Here is an 18,854-nt window from a genome sequence, read left to right on the forward strand (position 1 = left end):
TTAAACAACCAACATTTGTTTTGTGTTTCACATTACTGCCATATAATATCATTAAAAATTCCTAAATACAATCGGTAAACATTTTGTTTGCTATTTTACCTTAAAGCTTCTCTAAGTTGTTTCACTGGAATGTGGAACGCCGTTCGGAATCGGCTATAAAAAGGAGGTCCCTTGTGATTGAGCTTAACATGGAATCGGGCAGCACTCAGTGATAAGAGAGAAGTTCACCACTGTGGTATCACAATGGACTGAATAGTCTAAGTGAACCTGATACATCGGTCTGCCACATAACCTAACCTACCTTAATTTGATAAATATGCACACTCATACTGATGTTAATGGCAAACACTGTCTGCTGCTTTTCAGCAGACAAACAACTGCTGTTTAAGAAGATTTTTTGCTAAAACACCAAATAGTCTGCTATTTTGGAACAGCATGCATGCTGCTGAAAATCACTAGTTTGCTAAAATTTTCTGCTGATTCGAATAAAATTGTAAATTCATACCATTCTATCCGAAAAGCACAGAACATTGTATTTCTTCATATATGGTGTATTTGGTAGTTGGTATAGCAGAAAAGAAGTTCAGTTATTTCAACCAATGCAGTTTGCTATTTCAGCAGCGATGTTTGTTGTCAAAAGCGCTTTGCTGATTCAGCTAACGGATGTTTGTTGAAACAACAACATTAACTGCTTTCCATTTTTCAGCAAATATAATCTGCTGAATAAATAACAACATGAATGAATAACAACATTTTTCCCCCTAATATTCCTAATATATTGTTTTAAGCCGCTAGTTTAACTTTTTTGTTTCTTCTAATCGACAAATCGAATTTTGAATTTTCGAGAATCGAATTTTGAACCGAGAGAAATCCAACAGCAACAACAGAATAATTCAAATGTCAATAAGTGAATCGATTTTCTCTTTTCTCGTCCTAATTTCCACATACAACAAAAAACATATAAATATTCCCAACAAAACATACCTTTCATCCCTCCCAAAACCTAATGCATTTAAAATATTCTTTATTGTACACTTAAAACAAAAACCTCTTAATACAAAACATTTGATTATTACACAAATGCACATTACAACTCTCACATGTTTCATTTTCTATTGGAGCTATGGAACATATCACTGACTATATACAAATGTCTTGAGGTGTCTCCAAGGAATTAGTGAAATCCGTTAGATGGAAAACTTTAAAATGCTTCTCATCGCAGAGAATATGTTAAAACCCATACGTAGTCATTGCCACCTTTTCCTTCTTCTTAAGATGAACTATTGAGAATAGAATGAATACATTTTCAAAGAGCAGGAAAAAATTGATATTATTAATTATTAATTGGGGAATATTCATCTCTCTCCCTCTGCGATACATTTTCATTTACATCATTGGGACATTAAAAAATCTTACCTGTAAGGGTGGTTGCATGGTAGCACTACCCACGACAACATGTTTTGTGGGGCTGGGCATTGCCTGATACGAAGGCGGACATAAAATATTTGAAACCAATTGGTGTTGGAAAGTATCCGTGCGACCTTGTGCATACTGTCGTCCAACATTGCGTCCACCATAGATTTGATATAGACCCTCATACGCCAGAGGTCGTTCGCGTACCAGACGTTGAACTTGACTTAATTGGTTGTTTATGGTAAATGTCATATTTTCTGTTGTACTGGGAACGAAATTTGTCACTAAAGTCGATGTAGGTTGTACCCTGAAAGGAATTGGGAAATGTATACAAGACGATTATTTGCCAATCTGATGCTCCAAATAAGATGAAAAACCAACTTACGGATGATAATCTCCTCTTCGGCAGACTTCCATCATTTGCACAGAGGCCTTAACATTATTACAGTACACATAATCCACCAAATGAGTGAGGCGTGTAAATGAATGATTTAAGGCTTCTGCTGGCGTCAATCGTCTTTCCTGGTCTATGGTCAACATGCGTTTAAGCAAATCAATAAATTCACGGCGGTCTGTCTTTTCGGCCAGCAATTGGCCACCTTCGAGATCTGTGGGCACATTAACCTGGCCAATGTCATCCAGACAATTGAAAATGTATTTACGTGCCTCTTTGCTTTTGGTATTTGTTTCAGCCTCGTGTTCTTCGATGGTCTTTAAACGCCAAAAGGGATACGTTGAGTCTGTATCACGATAAAAGAATTTCGATGTCTTTGAGGCGCTATTCAGCATATGTTCAGTGGGTAAACCTTGAGTTTGTGATATGTATCTAGGAGAAATCAAAAATATCATAAATTGAATTTCCGTAGTTGGGATTTTCGACTAACACCACCTACCTGATCTGATCAAACTCTGATGATCCTGGATACAAGGGCCAACCTAAAAATAATTCAGCAACCACACAACCCAGTGACCACATATCTATTGCCTCGCAAAACGGCAAACCCAAAATGATTTCTGGAGCACGATAATATCGTGACTGTAAATATGTATTACAGACGGTTTTGCTGACATGTGAAGCACTGCCAAAATCTATAACTTTTACCCTACACACAAGACAAAGACAATAGCAGTGTTATACCAAAAACAAAACAAAAATCAGCTTACTGTGAAGCACTTACCTATAGGGTTGTCTTACGGGATCTACCAACATTATGTTTTCTGGTTTCAAATCGGCATGTATTAAACCCAATTGTTTCAGTTTTAATAGAGCTGTTAAAACCTATGGAAGAGAAAGAGAGTTGGAAGTTATTGCTTGTTTTTTTTTTTTTTTTTTATTTTTATTTATGCATGAAAGTAACAACATCAACGAAATAGCTTTAAAGCCCTAATAGGGCCGTTTACAAAACTTATTTTTTCCAGGCTTCAAAGAGTACAGTCCCATTATAACTGTGAAGCTTTCGTTGGTCTCAAGACCAAATAATCCTTAAAATTAATACATTGACATCTCGCAAACAAAAAGTTTCTCTAGATTTAATGCTGATCCGGGGTTCGAAACTAGATCACAAAGAATTTTGAACACAGATTCACTCCACACAAAGGAATCGTCTCGAGTCAATTTTGAGTTTCATGTACATGTAGTAAGTTTCCTTACAATAAAGTCTCATCATCATGAACTTCAGGCTTGAACACTAACTTCAGATAACTGTACTATCTGAATACTATCAAACAATATTTTTGTTTTAACCATGTGTTCTGTATCTTATAAGCGAATCTTAAGAGAATTTCATTACGGGAAATATCGAAACAGAAACCGAGAATTAATGAGAGTAATCAACTACCACAAAAAAAAAACAAGTTGATTTTCCAGAGAAAAAGTTACATCAGTATGGAAGACAGTTTTGATATCCGTTCGTCAAAGTCGTCAAAACAATTCCCGGAGTAGCCATTAATGCGCGTAGCGATTCACTTCAATGGCAGAAAATGGTTTTCCCAATGCGTCGCTAGAGTTTGCTGAATATCCAGAAGTAACACGAAGCTAAAACTGGCGAATAGAGTGGTTGTGGATTGGTTGTATTTTTTGACAAAAAAAAAACTCATGAAAGATCACTGCAATATGCAACGGTGCATATTTTTGCTACAAAAACCAAAAATGATTGCAGCAGCATTTACCAGATCTTAGATAAAGCAAAACTAGACTAGTTTATCGAGGGTTAGGTTAGATTAGGTACCACGGTGGCTCCCTTCCGGTGCTTTGGTCGGTGGTCCAAGTCGAAGTTTAGACTGTTCCCCGCTTCAGCTACTGTATATTCGTGAATTATGTTCAAAGCTCTCTTGTAGCATACTTAGATATCTATATTTTAAAGTTCTAAAATGTGATGTTGAATTTCCATTGGACAAAATGGACAGATCTTGCTAATGCAGACATATCTTTCTGACAGATCTGTAGCTTACACCACTGATTGTTGCATTTCAGTTGAGTCCACATCGAACGACCTTTTTCCAAACGCCCACTTTGCCGCCCCTTTTAGACCGTAAGGGCCTCAACCCCGTAACGTAGGGACAGCGTACACACCAAGTAACCAGCTACAGAGAAGGACTCATCAGCCTGACATATTACACTATAAAATTCCCGAAAAGGTTTTCCTAACTCACCCAGCTAGTGGCCTTGTTTCTGCCGCGGAGCTTGTCACAAAAAATCAGTAGCATAGGATGCTTTGAAAAGCTCAAAACACTTTGATATCGTTAGCAACATCTCCATTACGTAGGGATAGCCTACTCAACTCATCAGCCACACATATAAAAATCCATTTTTGGGCTGATTTGTTGTAGAAATTGTATCTCCATCAAAAATGTGATTAAGCATTAGATCCATAAAAAACTGCAGAGTTCTAACAATATAGTATAAATATACCTAACCTTGCAGTAATCATTTTGTCAGATTGAGATCCAACTTTCATCAATATTATGTTAGTTCTAAGATAGCTATTTATCACCCTCAGAGTGTCACATGTCCAAGGACTGTCGCCGTTTACTTTTGTTAAATATACAATTTGATACTGTGAATTATGTCAATAATTGTTTACTTTTCCCATCGAGTAGTAACATCAAGTCCAGGGGAACTTACAGCAAGTAGAGGTACTTGAAGTCTCCTTTATTTTTGAATTTTGATATAATTTCCCTGAAGTACAAGAAAATTATGTATACTTCATAGAACCTCATATTAATGTTTGAAATCAGAAGGGACTTTTATCGGCAAAACCTCTCATTACCAAATAATTAAATTCCGGTTTGGCAAGCAAATAAAAAAAATGGAAATCTTTACTTTCGCAATGAGTACTTCTCTGTAGCATTACCAAAATAACAACCTTGGACGAGATATGAACAGTTAATGTAGGTTGCGAGAAATATACAATAAACACGTAGTACAAGCCATCTGGTTATGGTAAGTCATTATTTTCAAGTCTATGGTATTGCCACGATTATGGCAGAAATGCTCTTGGTAAGCCCAGTTCCAATTTGTTTTTCTGGGATTACATCAATATGTGTTTACTTACCTGTTCCAATATCGGTCGAATATACTTAAGAGGCAACGGTGAGAACTTATTCTGTTTCAAGAAATCATACAAATTCTGTTCGAGCATTTCGAATACAAGACAGGTATGATTTTTATGTTGAAAGCATTCGAAGGCGCGCACAAAATTGAATTCATCGGCATTTTCTTGACTTAAACGCGACAATATCGACACTTCAATTTGCCCTTGACGCGCATATGAGGGATGATTTTTAAGAATTTTTATAGCAACAATTTCTGAGGTTCCACGTTTCCAACATTTTACCACCTGACCAAATGTGCCACGACCCAAAAATTCCAAAACCTAGAAACGAAGAGAAGAGAAAACAAATCCCCATATTAAAGAGCACATGAGGGATTCAATTATATTGATAACTTACCTCATATTCAGCTGATAAGGAATATAGTACTTCATGTTGAACCAATTGATAATCACCATCAGCACCACTGCTAGAACGTTTACTGGGGGGCTGCGTGTTTGCGTGCCCCCCAGATGTGGCCACTTTGGTATGAGCCGTTTTGAGGCTGTTACTGGCCACTGCCGTAGATGCCGCCACGTTGGTGCTGCTGCTTATGACCCCAACACTAATTTCCTTGCCAGTCGCTGCCGACGACTCTTTCCTATTGGAGCTTTTAGTGGTGTTGCTATATTGCTTGTTGTTGCCAGCGTTGTTAGTCCCCGTGAAATTTGACGATGAGTCCAAACAGCCACAATCACACTCTGAAAGATAAATAAGAAAGAAAGGCCTATGTTATTATCAAGCAATCGGAGCACTTATCAGACCATCACCACCTTTATCATAGGTCTTTCCTAATTTAGAAACATTTCGTAGTAGATTCTGAAACAGCATTGCAACCAGAAATTCCAAAAGGCGATTGAACAAATTTCCCTATTCCCTCTAGACGGCAAATATCTCAGTGCACTTTTGGCTTTCTTCGTCAACTTTCTGTGTACGGTTACTGCTGCTAACTAATATGAGTTCAGCGTAAATGTTAAATATAAACTATAGCCTCGACGGAAAGTTCTACCTCCACATATAATGCCATTGTCGCCTCCTATACTATAAGCAAAACGCAAACCGACAAGCAGAACAAAGTCTGGTCATTATTTGTCTTTACAAGGAACTGACTCTGAAGACACGAATAAAGGTGCTGAAGATTGGTCGCATTTAAAATGGCTTTCTTTTAAATAAAACAAAAATGAATTAAAAAAAAACGCGTGAAACAGGAAAAGAAGATCACTTCAGTGCATTTTCTCTTGTCTTGGAATCTCTCTGTTGTGTTCTTAAAATACAACAAAATGTGTCTTATAAATTTTTAAATGACAAAACAACAACAACCACACCATCACCAAGAAAGTCAAAATAAAATGTGTTGTTAAATTTATAGAAATTCAAAATAAAAAAAGTCCACAATTTAGAAAGATGGGCCATGTCGAAAAACAAAAAGAAATTCCGAAACAAGTGAATACGCATAGATAAACACTCAAGGAAATTTTCTAGCAATAAAAGCAAAATGAGGATCGTTTAGACCGACTTATATCGAATTTGATTTTTTTTTATAATTTTCTATTTAATTTAATTTTTATTTAATAATTGGGTGGAATATCAAAATAATGGCTCTCTTAAAGTGGCGAAAAGGTTTATGTATCACATCATAAATCGTTCTAAAACGCCAACAAAATATGGCTCAAATTCCACGAAATCCACTAAGCAGTTTCAATCAATTGGCAAGAGATCTGAAATTATCAAGTAAAAGTATGCAAAATATATTGAAAAACCAGGTCAAAGTAAAGCATCACAAGTTACAAATGCCATATGATCTTACACCAAAGAAAATAAGGTGAGTACAAAAGGGCAAAGGAATGTCTGCTAGGGTTTCAATAGAGCTCGACCGAAGAATCCGATTCGGCATTCGGCCAAAAAAAGTATAATCGGCCTTCGGCGTATGGAGACCGATTGACTGAAGCCTTTTTAAAAATTCACTTAATTAGCTTTTAGTTTATTTAAACTATGTTAACGATAAATATGTTTAACAATAAATATGTTAATTGGATCAGTTATTTTTTTTTTTAATTTGTACTATAATTTCTGAGATTGAGATTGATCATATCTGATTAGATCCACCAAGTTTTACCAGTTTTACAAGATGCCCAATAAAATTGAGAATAGTAAAAAAAATAGAGAATCGAATAAATTCATATATTATGGAGCCTATTATGCTATTAGAAGAGTTCTCCTTTAAGAACAGCGGCAATAAAATATTTAAGCGCTCCACCGACATGCGTGGCCAGCGAAGTATTATTCAGTGCAACGATTCTTGCTTTTTTGTCGAACACCGGCTTCGGTCAAAAAAAAACCGCTTCGGTTGAGCTCTAAAGTTCAAAATCGTTTTATAAATGCCCATGTTATTTTTTTTTTTACGACCCATTTTTTAAACCCATCATCGGTTAACAGAGTAAAATAAAACCCTGAAATCCGAATTAAAAAAAATTAAATTTCGGATAAACCGAAAACTGTTTTAAAAAAACCGGTTAACAGGACAGCCTAGTTGATGGGTTTACACAAACGTATTGAATTCTGAGTGAACAATTCGTAAACTCCCAAAATGATCGTGTTTTCTTAACCGTAAACGCCGGAGGTCGCTCTTGAATAGCTTTCCCTGAGGTTAACGTAAAAATAAACGTGACTTATTATTGTGAAATGTGTTTTGGCGCCGTGGACACCCAAACATGCCGGTCTGGATATGGATGCACCAATAAGACACATAAAGCAGGTGTAAACCTATTGCGTCATTTTGGAGAGCAAAGTAAGGGATAAAAAATATATGTACCAGTACATGGGATTGTAATCAGAATTAAAAAGTCATTTTTGTTTTATTTTTACAACTTTTAACATATGCGAATTTGAGTAAAGTATTCTACGCATACAGTTTGAAGCGGATAAAAGATAAACCATGAAATGTATCCTTTTAAAATACCAGGATTAAAGGGTGATACGGTCAAAATTTGGTCAAGGGAAAACGCGTGTAAATCGGTGAAATCGTTTATTTAAAAAATCAAATTAAATTTCTTTTTCAAGTTCAATTAGTATAAAATTCAGGAAAAATATTCAGTTAGGCTTTCGCTTTTCCAAATCCGAATTGCCGGGCCTCACGCTTGACACCTGTCATCAGATTTTGTACAGCCACCTTGTCCACCTTCTTCGCCGCAGAAAGCCAGTTTGCCTTGAACTGCTGCTCGTCCTTAGCAGTTTTTTTGGTCTTCTTTAGGTTCCGCTTGACAATAGCTCAGTATTTCTCAATTGGGCGGAGCTCTGGCGTGTTGGGAGGGTTCTTGTCCGTGGGAACCACCTGCACGTTGTTGGCGGCGTACCACTCCATGGTCTTTTTACCGTAATGGCAAGATGCCAAATCCGGCCAAAACAGTACGGAACAACCGTGTTTCTTCAGGAAAGGCAGCAGACGTTTATTCAAGCACTCTTTCACGTAAATTTCTTGGTTGACAGTCCCGGAAGCTATGAAAATGCTGCTTTTCAAGCCACAGGTACAGATGGCTTGCCAAACCAGATATTTCTTTGCGAACTTTGACAGTTTTATGTGCTTGAAAATATCTGCTACCTTTCCCCTTCCTTTTGCCATATAAAACTCCTGTCCCGGAAGCTGCTTGTAGTCGGCTTTGACGTAGGTTTCGTCGTCCATTACCACGCAGTCAAACTTCGTCAGCATCGTCGTGTACAGCCTCCGGGATCGCGCTTTGGCCGTCGTATTTTGTTTATCATCGCGATTTGGAGTCACTACCTTCTTGTAAGTCGATAGTCCGGCTCGTTTTTTGGCTCGATGCACGGTTGTAGACGATACACCCAGCTTATTTGCGGCATCTCGGAGAGAGAGGTTAGGGTTGCGCTTGAAACTACCGGCAACTCTCTTTGTCGTCTCAGCGGCTTCCGGTTTACGATTTCCCCCCGATCCAGACTTCCTGGCTGTCGACAAACGTTCGCCAAACACTTTAATTACATTTGTAATGGTTGATTTGGCGACTTTTAGCGATTTTGCCAGCTTTGCGTGCGAGTAGCTCGGATTTTCGCGATGCGCGAGCAAAATTTTGATACGCTGCTCTTCTTGCTTGGACGGCATTTTGACAACTGAAGAGTGAATTCCAAAATCAAAATAGGAGCAACATTCTACACACACACACCTTCAAAATGAGGGGTGTTCAGGCTTTTTAAATGCAAAATTGAAAGAAATACGTCAAGTTTATATTGACCAAATTTTGACCGTATCACCCTTTACGCTCAGTATAGAAACGACGAAAAAGACAATTACATAGAAATGGCACCAAACACCGGCAGATTACATTCATACGTCTTTTGATCGATTTAGAGCGATAGACCTAAAACTATATTCGAAAAGAAAAAAATATATAGTCACTTGGATTGGAAATCCCTCGTGCCAGTTACTCTGTACTAACAAAGTCCCTTCTGATGCCACCTCATGAGCATTTCTTTTAACATGGATATCCGTTGAGTCCCAATGAGTGTCACTTAATATGCGAAGCCACTTGGAGAAGATTTGAAACTGTCAATGGTCGGTCATCGGCATTACTAAGAGGCTATAAGACGCATTTGAATAGTTCTGGTGGTTGGTCGAAATCAAATTCATTACGGCTTAACTTATGATCGTACTCAATATAACTTAAGCTTGGCTCGAAACCTTATGTTCTTAGTAGCCAAAAAATTTGTCACTATTCATATATTCATAATTTATTATGGATATAAATCAATAAGTGAAGCTTATAAATGGAAGCACTTCTTCGAGCTCGCTAGTACCATTTGCAGTTTCACATTTACAGCTCAGATATCTATCGTGCGAACAGACCGTAAAAAAGCAATAGTTTTTAGAAACCAGTGGGAGTAATCACATATTTGATAATTTATTCAATGGGCTTTCAAAGAAAATATGTAGCAAATATTTCCATGGTAACTCGGAGAGAAACCGTAGACAATCCGTGAATACAAATATGTTACGTATCTCAAAAAAGAAAGTGGGAAAATCTATGTTGTCAAAATTGCCGAAATCGTAACCAAATTTTCTTATTGAAATATATTTGACATTAGTTTATTTTAACTTAAACAAGTATATACGGCCGTAACTTCAGCCAGGCCGAATCTTATGTACCCTCCTCATAAGATTCAGCCTGCATAGAAACTTGTACTAATGACTGTCATCCACAATCGAATTACTTGGGTTGCGGTAATTCTTGCCGATGGCAAGGTATCTTAAAACTTCTTAACATCGTCTTCTCAATTGTAAATTACTCCATACGGGGTATATAAAGGGTGATTTGTTAAGAGCTTGATAACTTTTTTTAAAAAAAACGCATAAAATTTGCAAAATCTCATCGGTTCTTTATTTGAAACGTTAGATTGGTCCATGACATTTACTTTTTGAAGATAATTTCATTTAAATGTTGACCGCGGCTGCGTCTTAGGTGGTCCATTCGGAAAGTCCAATTTTGGGCAACTTTTTCGAGCATTTCGGCCGGAATAGCCCGAATTTCTTCGGAAATGTTGTCTTCCAAAGCTGGAATAGTTGCTGGCTTATTTCTGTAGACTTTAGACTTGACGTAGCCCCACAAAAAATAGTCTAAAGGCGTCAAATCGCATGATCTTGGTGGCCAACTTACCGGTCCATTTCTTGAGATGAATTGTTCTCCGAAGTTTTCCCTCAAAATGGCCATAGAATCGCGAGCTGTGTGGCATGTAGCGCCATCTTGTTGAAACCACATGTCAACCAAGTTCAGTTCTTCCATTTTTGGCAACAAAAAGTTTGTTAGCATCGAACGATAGCGATCGCCATTCACCGTAACGTTGCGTCCAACAGCATCTTTGAAAAAATACGGTCCAATGATTCCACCAGCGTACAAACCACACCAAACAGTGCATTTTTCGGGATGCATGGGCAGTTCTTGAACGGCTTCTGGTTGCTCTTCACTCCAAATGCGGCAATTTTGCTTATTTACGTAGCCATTCAACCAGAAATGAGCCTCATCGCTGAACAAAATTTGTCGATAAAAAAGCGGATTTTCTGCCACTGATTTTGGTAATAAAATTCAATGATTTGCAAGCGTTGCTCGTTAGTAAGTCTATTCATGATGAAATGTCAAAGCATACTGAGCATCTTTCTCTTTGACACCATGTCTGAAATCCCACGTGATCTGTCAAATACTAATGCATGAAAATCCTAACCTCAAAAGAATCACCCTTTATTAAACAAACAAAGGCTGATTAAATATGTAAATAATTCAGTTTGACAAAATTTTCTATAGAAAAATTTTGCCAAAATTTTCTGTAGAAATTTTGACAAAATTTTCTGTAGAAATTTTGACAAAATTTTCTATAGACATAAAATTTTGACAAAATTTTCTATAGAAATAAAATTTTGACAAAATTTTCTATAGAAATACAATTTTGGCAAAATTTTCTATAGAAATAAAATTTTGACAAAATTGTCTATAGAAATAAAATTTTGACAAAATTTTCTATAGAAATGAAATCTTAACAAAATTTTCTATAGCAATAAAATTTTGCCAAAATTTTCTATAATAATAAAATTTTGACACAATTATGACAACATTTTCTATAGAAATATAGAAATAGAAATTTTGGTAGATTATTTTTGGGGATCGGCTATATATATAACTATAGACCGATATAGACCAATTTTGGCATGGTTGTTAGCGTCCATATACTAGCGCAATGTACCAAATTTCAACCGGGATGAATTTTGATCCTCCAATAGCTCCGGTGGTCAAATCTAGGGATCAGTTTAAGAAAGGTATGGACCAAATTTTGCATGGTTGTTAGAGACCATATACTAACACCACGTACCAAATTTCAACCGGATCGGGTGAATTTTGCTCTTCCAAGGGGCTCCGGAGGTCAAATCTGGGGATCGGTTTATATGGGGGCTACATATAATTATGGACCGATATGGACCAATTTTTGCATGGTTGTCAGAGACCACACATTAACACCACGTACCAAATTTCAACCGAATCGGATGAATTTTGCTCATCCATGAGACTCCGGAGGTCAAATCTGGGGATCGGTTTATATATATGGGAGCTCTATATAATTATGGACCGATATGGACCAATTTTTGCATGGTTGTCAGAGACCACACACTAACACCACGTACCAAATTTCAACCGAATCGGATGAATTTTGCTCATCCATGAGACTCCGGAGGTCAAATCTGGGGATCGGTTTAAATATATGGGAGCTCTATATAATTATGGACCGATATGGACCAATTTTTGCATGGTTGTCAGAGACCACACGCTAACACCACGTACCAAATTTCAACCGAATCGGATGAATTTTGCTCATCCATGAGACTCCGGAGGTCAAATCTGGGGATCGGTTTAAATATATGGGAGTTCTATATAATTATGGACCGATGTGGACCAATTTTTGCATGGTTGTTAGAGACTATATACTAACACCATGTACCAAATTTCAGTCGGCTCGGATGAAATTTGCCTCTCTTGTTAGAGACCATATACTTACACCATGTACCAAATTTCAACCGAATCGGATGAATTTTGCTCATCCATGAGAATCCGGAGGTCAAATCGGGGATCGGTTTATATGGGAGCTCTATATAATTATGGACCGGTATGGACCAATTTTTGCATAGTTATGAGAGACCATGTATGAGACTAACACCATGTACCAAATTTCAACCGGATCGGATGAATTTTGCTCCTCCAAGAGGCTCCGCAAGCCAAATCTGAGCGTTGGTTTATATGGGGGCTATACGTTAAAGTGGTCCGATATGGCCCATTTGCAATACCATCCGACCTACATTAATAACAACTACTTGTGCCAAGTTTCAAGTCGATAGCTTTTTTCGTTCGGAAGTTAGCGTGATTTCAACAGACGGACGGACATGTTTAGATCGACTCAGAATTTCACCACGACCCAGAATATATATACTTTATGGAGTCTTAGAGCAATATTTTGATGTGTTACAAACGGAATGACTAAGTTAATGTACCCCCCAACCTATGGTGGAGGGGTGCAAAATGGACCAAAAGGACATGGTGTTTTGCAAAACCTACTTATACACAGAAAAAAATTGTTTTTTTTTCATATCTTTCACAAATTAACTGTTCCAATTAATTGTTATCGTAAATTTATTCAATAACAAAATTGATGATATCAATCACCGACAACAATTAAAAAATTAATAGATTAAAAATATAATTAATTCAAGTAATTTTTGTGATTGAATTTTGTTTCGATTAAAAGGTTAATTGAATCCATTAATCAAATGTAATCAAATATTTGGAAAATATTTTTGTCAGTGTATGATAGATCCATATATCTGTTAGCTATTGTAGAATCATTTATCGAAAACCATGCTATTTTAATATTCTGCCAATTAAAAATGAAAACATCACAAATTTCTTGTCTATTCTGTTCCTAGTCCAGCATCCATGAATTAATAAAACGCATATTCTCGATTCAGGGGTGTAAAACAAACAACATTGTTTACTTCATTCAATCAACCAAACAAAAAAAAAACTATAAAATTTCCCAGAATTATAAAAACGCAAGAGAACATTTGCATATTTCACACGCTTTTCAAAAATATAATTAAATTGAATTGAGTAGCACTGTTCGTATATCAAGTATCATGGGGGCAAGGAAAGGAGAAAGTTTTATTACAACTATAATGCTAAAATGTCATGTTTAGTTACACCCACGGCCATATAGCCTTCAAATACTCATATATGTTAGCAACGTATTCGATTCTTTTTTATTGCACGTATTACAAATTTACTTAAACAAGTCGTGTCATACATGCTCCTTGAAGCGGACAATAATAGAAGGACACGAAGTAGTCAGAGGTTGATGGACTTAATTATACCCTCATTGAGCAGTCCTCGAATTATTTAAAGATTAAAGTTATTTAACTTAGTTTAAAATTATATAATAATATTTAACCCAACGTGTGTTATTATAATTAACTTGATTTGGTGCACCCAAAAAGAGAGCAAACGTAGATTAATTTTAAAAAATTTTAACTAAAATATTTTACTAATTACAACATCCAATAAAAGGTCATATTTACTCATTGTTGCTGTTGTTTATTGCAGCTTAAAACCATACATTGACTAAACTACTAATGTAGCTTAACCAACAGAGGAAAAGAATGTTTGTCAAATTTATTTGGGCAAAGCCCTATAGACTGCAAGATGGTTGGATGGACGCACGTTTCGGAATTACCACATTCCTCATCAGCATCCTCTACTTGCAGCAAAACTATCAACCAATTATCAGAATAAATTCAGGCAGTTCATTAAACCCAACAATAAACCACACTTGAACCCTCCGAAAAAAGGCTTTACATTGATAGCCGGTTAAGCTACACACAAAATTTTTTTTTCTGATTCAATCACGAAATTAATTGATCCAATTAATTTTTAATTGAAATGTCTTCAATCACATAAATGATAGTATCAATTAAAAAATTAATTGAAGGTCAATTAAGAAGTTAATTGATCCAATTAAAAAATTAATTGATACTATTATTTTTGTGATTGATTTTTGTTTCAATTAAAAAATTTGTTGAATCAATTAAAATTTTAATTGGAAAAATTTTCGTGAAATTTTTTTGTGTGTACACTTGTAGTTTAGTCAATGTATGGTTTTAAGCTACAATAAAAAACAACAACAATGCTTAAAGAACAAAACCAACAATAACAAAACAAAAAGTTCGTATTTATTTTTAAATTTAAATTCGTTTAAGAAAATTTCATAATTTGAAAGAAGAAAATTGGAATTAAAATTTGTTGAAATAACTTTATCGCTATACGAAGTTCAAGCCATATGCAAATAATAACTCGATTTAGAAAACTATGAACACAATTTAAGTCAAATTTATTGATTAACAGGTTGGCTGATAAGTCCCCGGTCTGACACATAGATGGCGTCGCTAGTATTAAATGCATATTATTTTTATATAGTACCAACCTTCAAATGATTCGTGTCAAAATTTGACGTCTGTAAGTCAATTAGTTTGTGAGATAGAGCGTCTTTTGTGAAGCAACTTTTGTCATTGTGAAAAAAAATGGGAAAAAAAGGAATTTCGTGTTTCGATAAAATACTGTTTTCTGAAGGGAAAAAATACGGTGGAAGCAAAAATTTGGCTTGATAATGAGTTTCCGGACTCTGCCCCAGGGAAATAAACAATAATTGATTTGTATGCAAAATTCAAGCGTGGTGAAATTAACACGGAGGACGGTGAACACAGTGGACGCCCGAAAGAGGTGGTTACCGACGAAAACATCAAAAAAGTCCGCAAAATGATTGTGAATGGCCGTAAAATGAAGTTGATCGAGATAGCAGATGCGTTAAAGATATCAAAGGAACGTGTTGGTCATATCATTCATCAATATTTGGATATGCGGAAGCTCTGTGCAAAATGCGTGCCGCGCGAGCTCACATTTGACAAAAAACAACAACGTGTTGATGACTCTGAGCGGTGTTTGCAGCTGTTAATTCGTAATACTCCCGAGTTTTTCCGTCGATATGTGACAATGGATGAAACATGGCTCCATCACTACACTCCTGAGTCCAATCGACAGTCGGCTGAGTGGACAGCGACCGGTGAACCGTCTCCGAAGCGTGGAAAGACTCAAAAGTCTGCTGGCAAAGTAATGGCATCTGTTTTTTAGGATGCGCATGTAATAATTTTTATCGATTATCTTGAGAAGGGAAAAACCATCAATAGTGACTATTATATGGCGTTATTGGAGCGTTTGAAGGTCGAACTCGCGGCAAAACGGCCCCATATGAAGAAGAAAAAAGTGTTGTTCCACCAAGACAACGCACCGCGCCACAAGTCATTGAGAACATTGGCAAAAATTCATGAATTGGGCTTCGAATTGCTTCCCCACCCACCGTATTCTCCAAATCTGGCCCACGAGCGACTTTTTCTTGTTCTCAGACCTCAAAAGGATAGGTTAGGTTAGGTTATGTTGGAAGGTCATTATAATCGTTGTATCGCTCTTGAAGGGAACTATGTTGAATAATAAAAACGAATTTTGACAAAAAATGTGTTTTTCTTTGTTAGACCGGGGACTTATTAGCCAACCTGTTATAGACCTTCCAGAAATGCCTCAATATACTACCATAACGTATTAGCCTTCCATCTGCCAATATGGTCACTCTCGTTTTACACGATTTAATCTTGCACTCATATTTTTGTAACCATTTCATACAGATTTCTTTTGGACAAAATCATTTTTTGATCCACAATGTATGGTAATTTACTATCTTTTCTACACCCGTTTATAAATTCGTAATTCATTTTATATCATCATCCTTTCACGTTTTTTCCAAAAACTAAGCATAATATTAAACATAACGGCTCCTGCTACTACTTTTGTGAATTATTTTAAAATTTAAGAAAATGAAATAACTATGACAAATTTGGGAGTAATTTAATGTGAAATAACTCCCCATAATTCGAAGTGAAATAGGCCTCCAAAATATGAAATAACTCCCCAAAAATCGTTGTTTTTGTTTTCTGTAGAGGAAATTGGGGACTTATTTCATTTTTAATTTTGGGGAGTTATTTCATGGGGACTTATTTCATCGAGCCTTATACTTTGGATGAGAATTTTGCTTACACCGAAAAAAAGTGAACTGTCTTATAAGAAGAATGAACTACCTCGCACGAAAATTGAACTAAATTTTACTCCACATTTTCAGATTTCCACAAAGCGTTGTTAGCACCAGGAAATTTTGATGCCCTGTTGTACTTTTTAACTGCAGTTCACGAAATTACATCATCTCATAGAAGAAAATATTAACTAAAAGTAAAGAAGAAAATCATTGACGCCAAATCATAACCATTTTAACCATTCAGTAGTTCATTCATACTATTTTTGGGAATCGTACAAAAATATTCATTTGTTTTAGTTCATATTGAACTTATGTGTACGGTCATTGAACTTTATACTCACGTTTAGTTCATAAAATTTTTGAGAAATACTTAAAAAAAAAGTAAGATTTCATTAAGCTGTGGAAAATTTAACTACAAGCAAATAATTTTTTTCCATTAAAAATAAGTTAAATTTAGCGTTAGTTTAACCCTTCTGTGCGTGATGAGGTCCCGCTGGACCTTTTTGATTTTTATTCATACATAACTTTATCTTTTATATGAATTTGAGCTTGATGTGATTGAATCATTAAATCGGTTTTTATAGGTATTTGAAAAAGATTAGTGCGATTCTGCGTGATGAGGTCCAATGGGACCTACCACTAATTACATTAGTGGTTTTAGCACAGTTTAAAAAGCAGCGTAAAGATATTGCGATTTTCGCATCTGGAACAATTAATAACACTAACATCATTTCAGAAAATACCGTCATTTGGAAGAATTTGTCATTTTTGAAGTTTCCATTGGCTTCGTTGCTTGGTAGTACATAATTTTATGTCTTCCGTTGATATATCCAATATAGTGAGTGTAAAAGTGCAAAAAAAGTTATTTGAACTTCATGGAAATCTTGACCGATCTAAGTTTTTATATTTTTATACATGTTCGAGACCCATCGGCTCCTAGAATTTGGCAAGATGTGCCTCAATTTGGACCAAGTTTGAAGCAAGCAATATGCACATAATACTGCGAACAAAAATGAACGCCCCTAAAAGAATCGTATGTTATTGTTTATCCTTCAACTACCAAAACAATATATTGTTGCTTGGTACGTATAAGGATACTTATAGGTACCACGCCTGCGACAAACATCAGGGCCTCTAGTATACTTAACATATCAAAAATTTAAACGTTATCTGTATCCTATTAAAAATTAAATAAAACTCCATATTTACAACCAAATATTTATATATGCAATTTGTGCATCATAGAAGAGTCCACCTACAGTAAATGATCGAAAAATATCGTGGGGATAACCTCTATACCATCCTTTTTTATTGTAGGTCCCATGGGACCTCATCACGCTGGTATCGCTTCCAGTGTTATCACATACACAAGGGTTAACTACGGAACTTTTTTTTCTGTGTAGCATAGAAGACGCATTTCTCTTATATAAACTTTTTTTTTGCCCAAAAGTCAAAAAGCTTTTCAATGTAGTAGCTTTGTCTTTATAGTCAAGTGATTTGATTTAAAACTTGGTGCCTTTACGTGAAAGAAAATATTATTTGACTAAGATCAACTTGGCTTTAATAATTCCGGAAAAAAAATTCAAAAGAATGCAATTGACTTTTTAAATTTGTTGATTTTTTGTATCTTGACTACAAGCAATCACACTAATAGAAAAAATTACGTTTCACAATCGTGAACGGACGTTGTCACAATGAAACGGAAACGTTCACAAAAAATCAAAACGGAATGTTCACGATTTCGTCCACGGGCGTTCACGATTTCATGAAAGGCATTCGTTTTTCTTTGGCCATGAAAAATCTTAAAATAATCGTTAGACGTTGTTATGGCAACTCCGCCATTGGTGCAATGTGCTAAGGCGACTGTTAACGCGTATCGTGCAGGCAACACAGGTTCGAGTCACGGTAGCGGAAATATTTTTTTATTTTATTTTATTTATAAATTCGTAACCATTACGTTTTCAGATCATGAACGCTGGTTGTTGTTTTGACAACGTATGGTGTCATTTTTACGTTGTCAGATTGACCCCATCTGTTCTCAGTTTGACAACACATGTGTGTTGATTCACTTTCATGAACGGATCGTTTCGAAATGACCACGCCGTTCATGATTTTTTCTATGGGTGCAAGCGTTCAAAAATAGCAGATTTTATTCCATGCTTTATTTTAATGAC

The 18,854-nt window shown here is 36.0% G+C and overlaps 1 protein-coding gene across 7 annotated transcripts in view; it reads right to left on the minus strand.

Annotated features, from left to right (window-relative positions):
- Positions 1-18,854, minus strand: part of Hipk (Homeodomain interacting protein kinase) — a 220,834-nt gene that overhangs the window by 24,227 nt on the left and 177,753 nt on the right. For 6 of the 7 annotated variants that reach the window (XM_075305032.1, XM_075305030.1, XM_075305027.1 and 3 more), the window contains exons 3-8: positions 5,365-5,705; positions 4,968-5,288; positions 2,592-2,692; positions 2,307-2,516; positions 1,799-2,239; positions 1,417-1,720 (exon numbers count right to left, since the gene is read on the minus strand). In XM_075305032.1, the coding sequence (XP_075161147.1) occupies positions 1,417-1,720; positions 1,799-2,239; positions 2,307-2,516; positions 2,592-2,692; positions 4,968-5,288; positions 5,365-5,705 (1,718 nt within the window). Of the gene's footprint in view, positions 1-1,416; positions 1,721-1,798; positions 2,240-2,306; positions 2,517-2,591; positions 2,693-4,967; positions 5,289-5,364; positions 5,706-5,777; positions 5,982-18,854 lie in introns of those variants that run through there. The other variant, XM_075305033.1, reaches the window with a different exon arrangement.

Source organism: Haematobia irritans, chromosome 4 (assembly GCF_050003625.1).
Source record: "Haematobia irritans isolate KBUSLIRL chromosome 4, ASM5000362v1, whole genome shotgun sequence".
NCBI classification, from domain to species: domain Eukaryota; kingdom Metazoa; phylum Arthropoda; class Insecta; order Diptera; family Muscidae; genus Haematobia; species Haematobia irritans.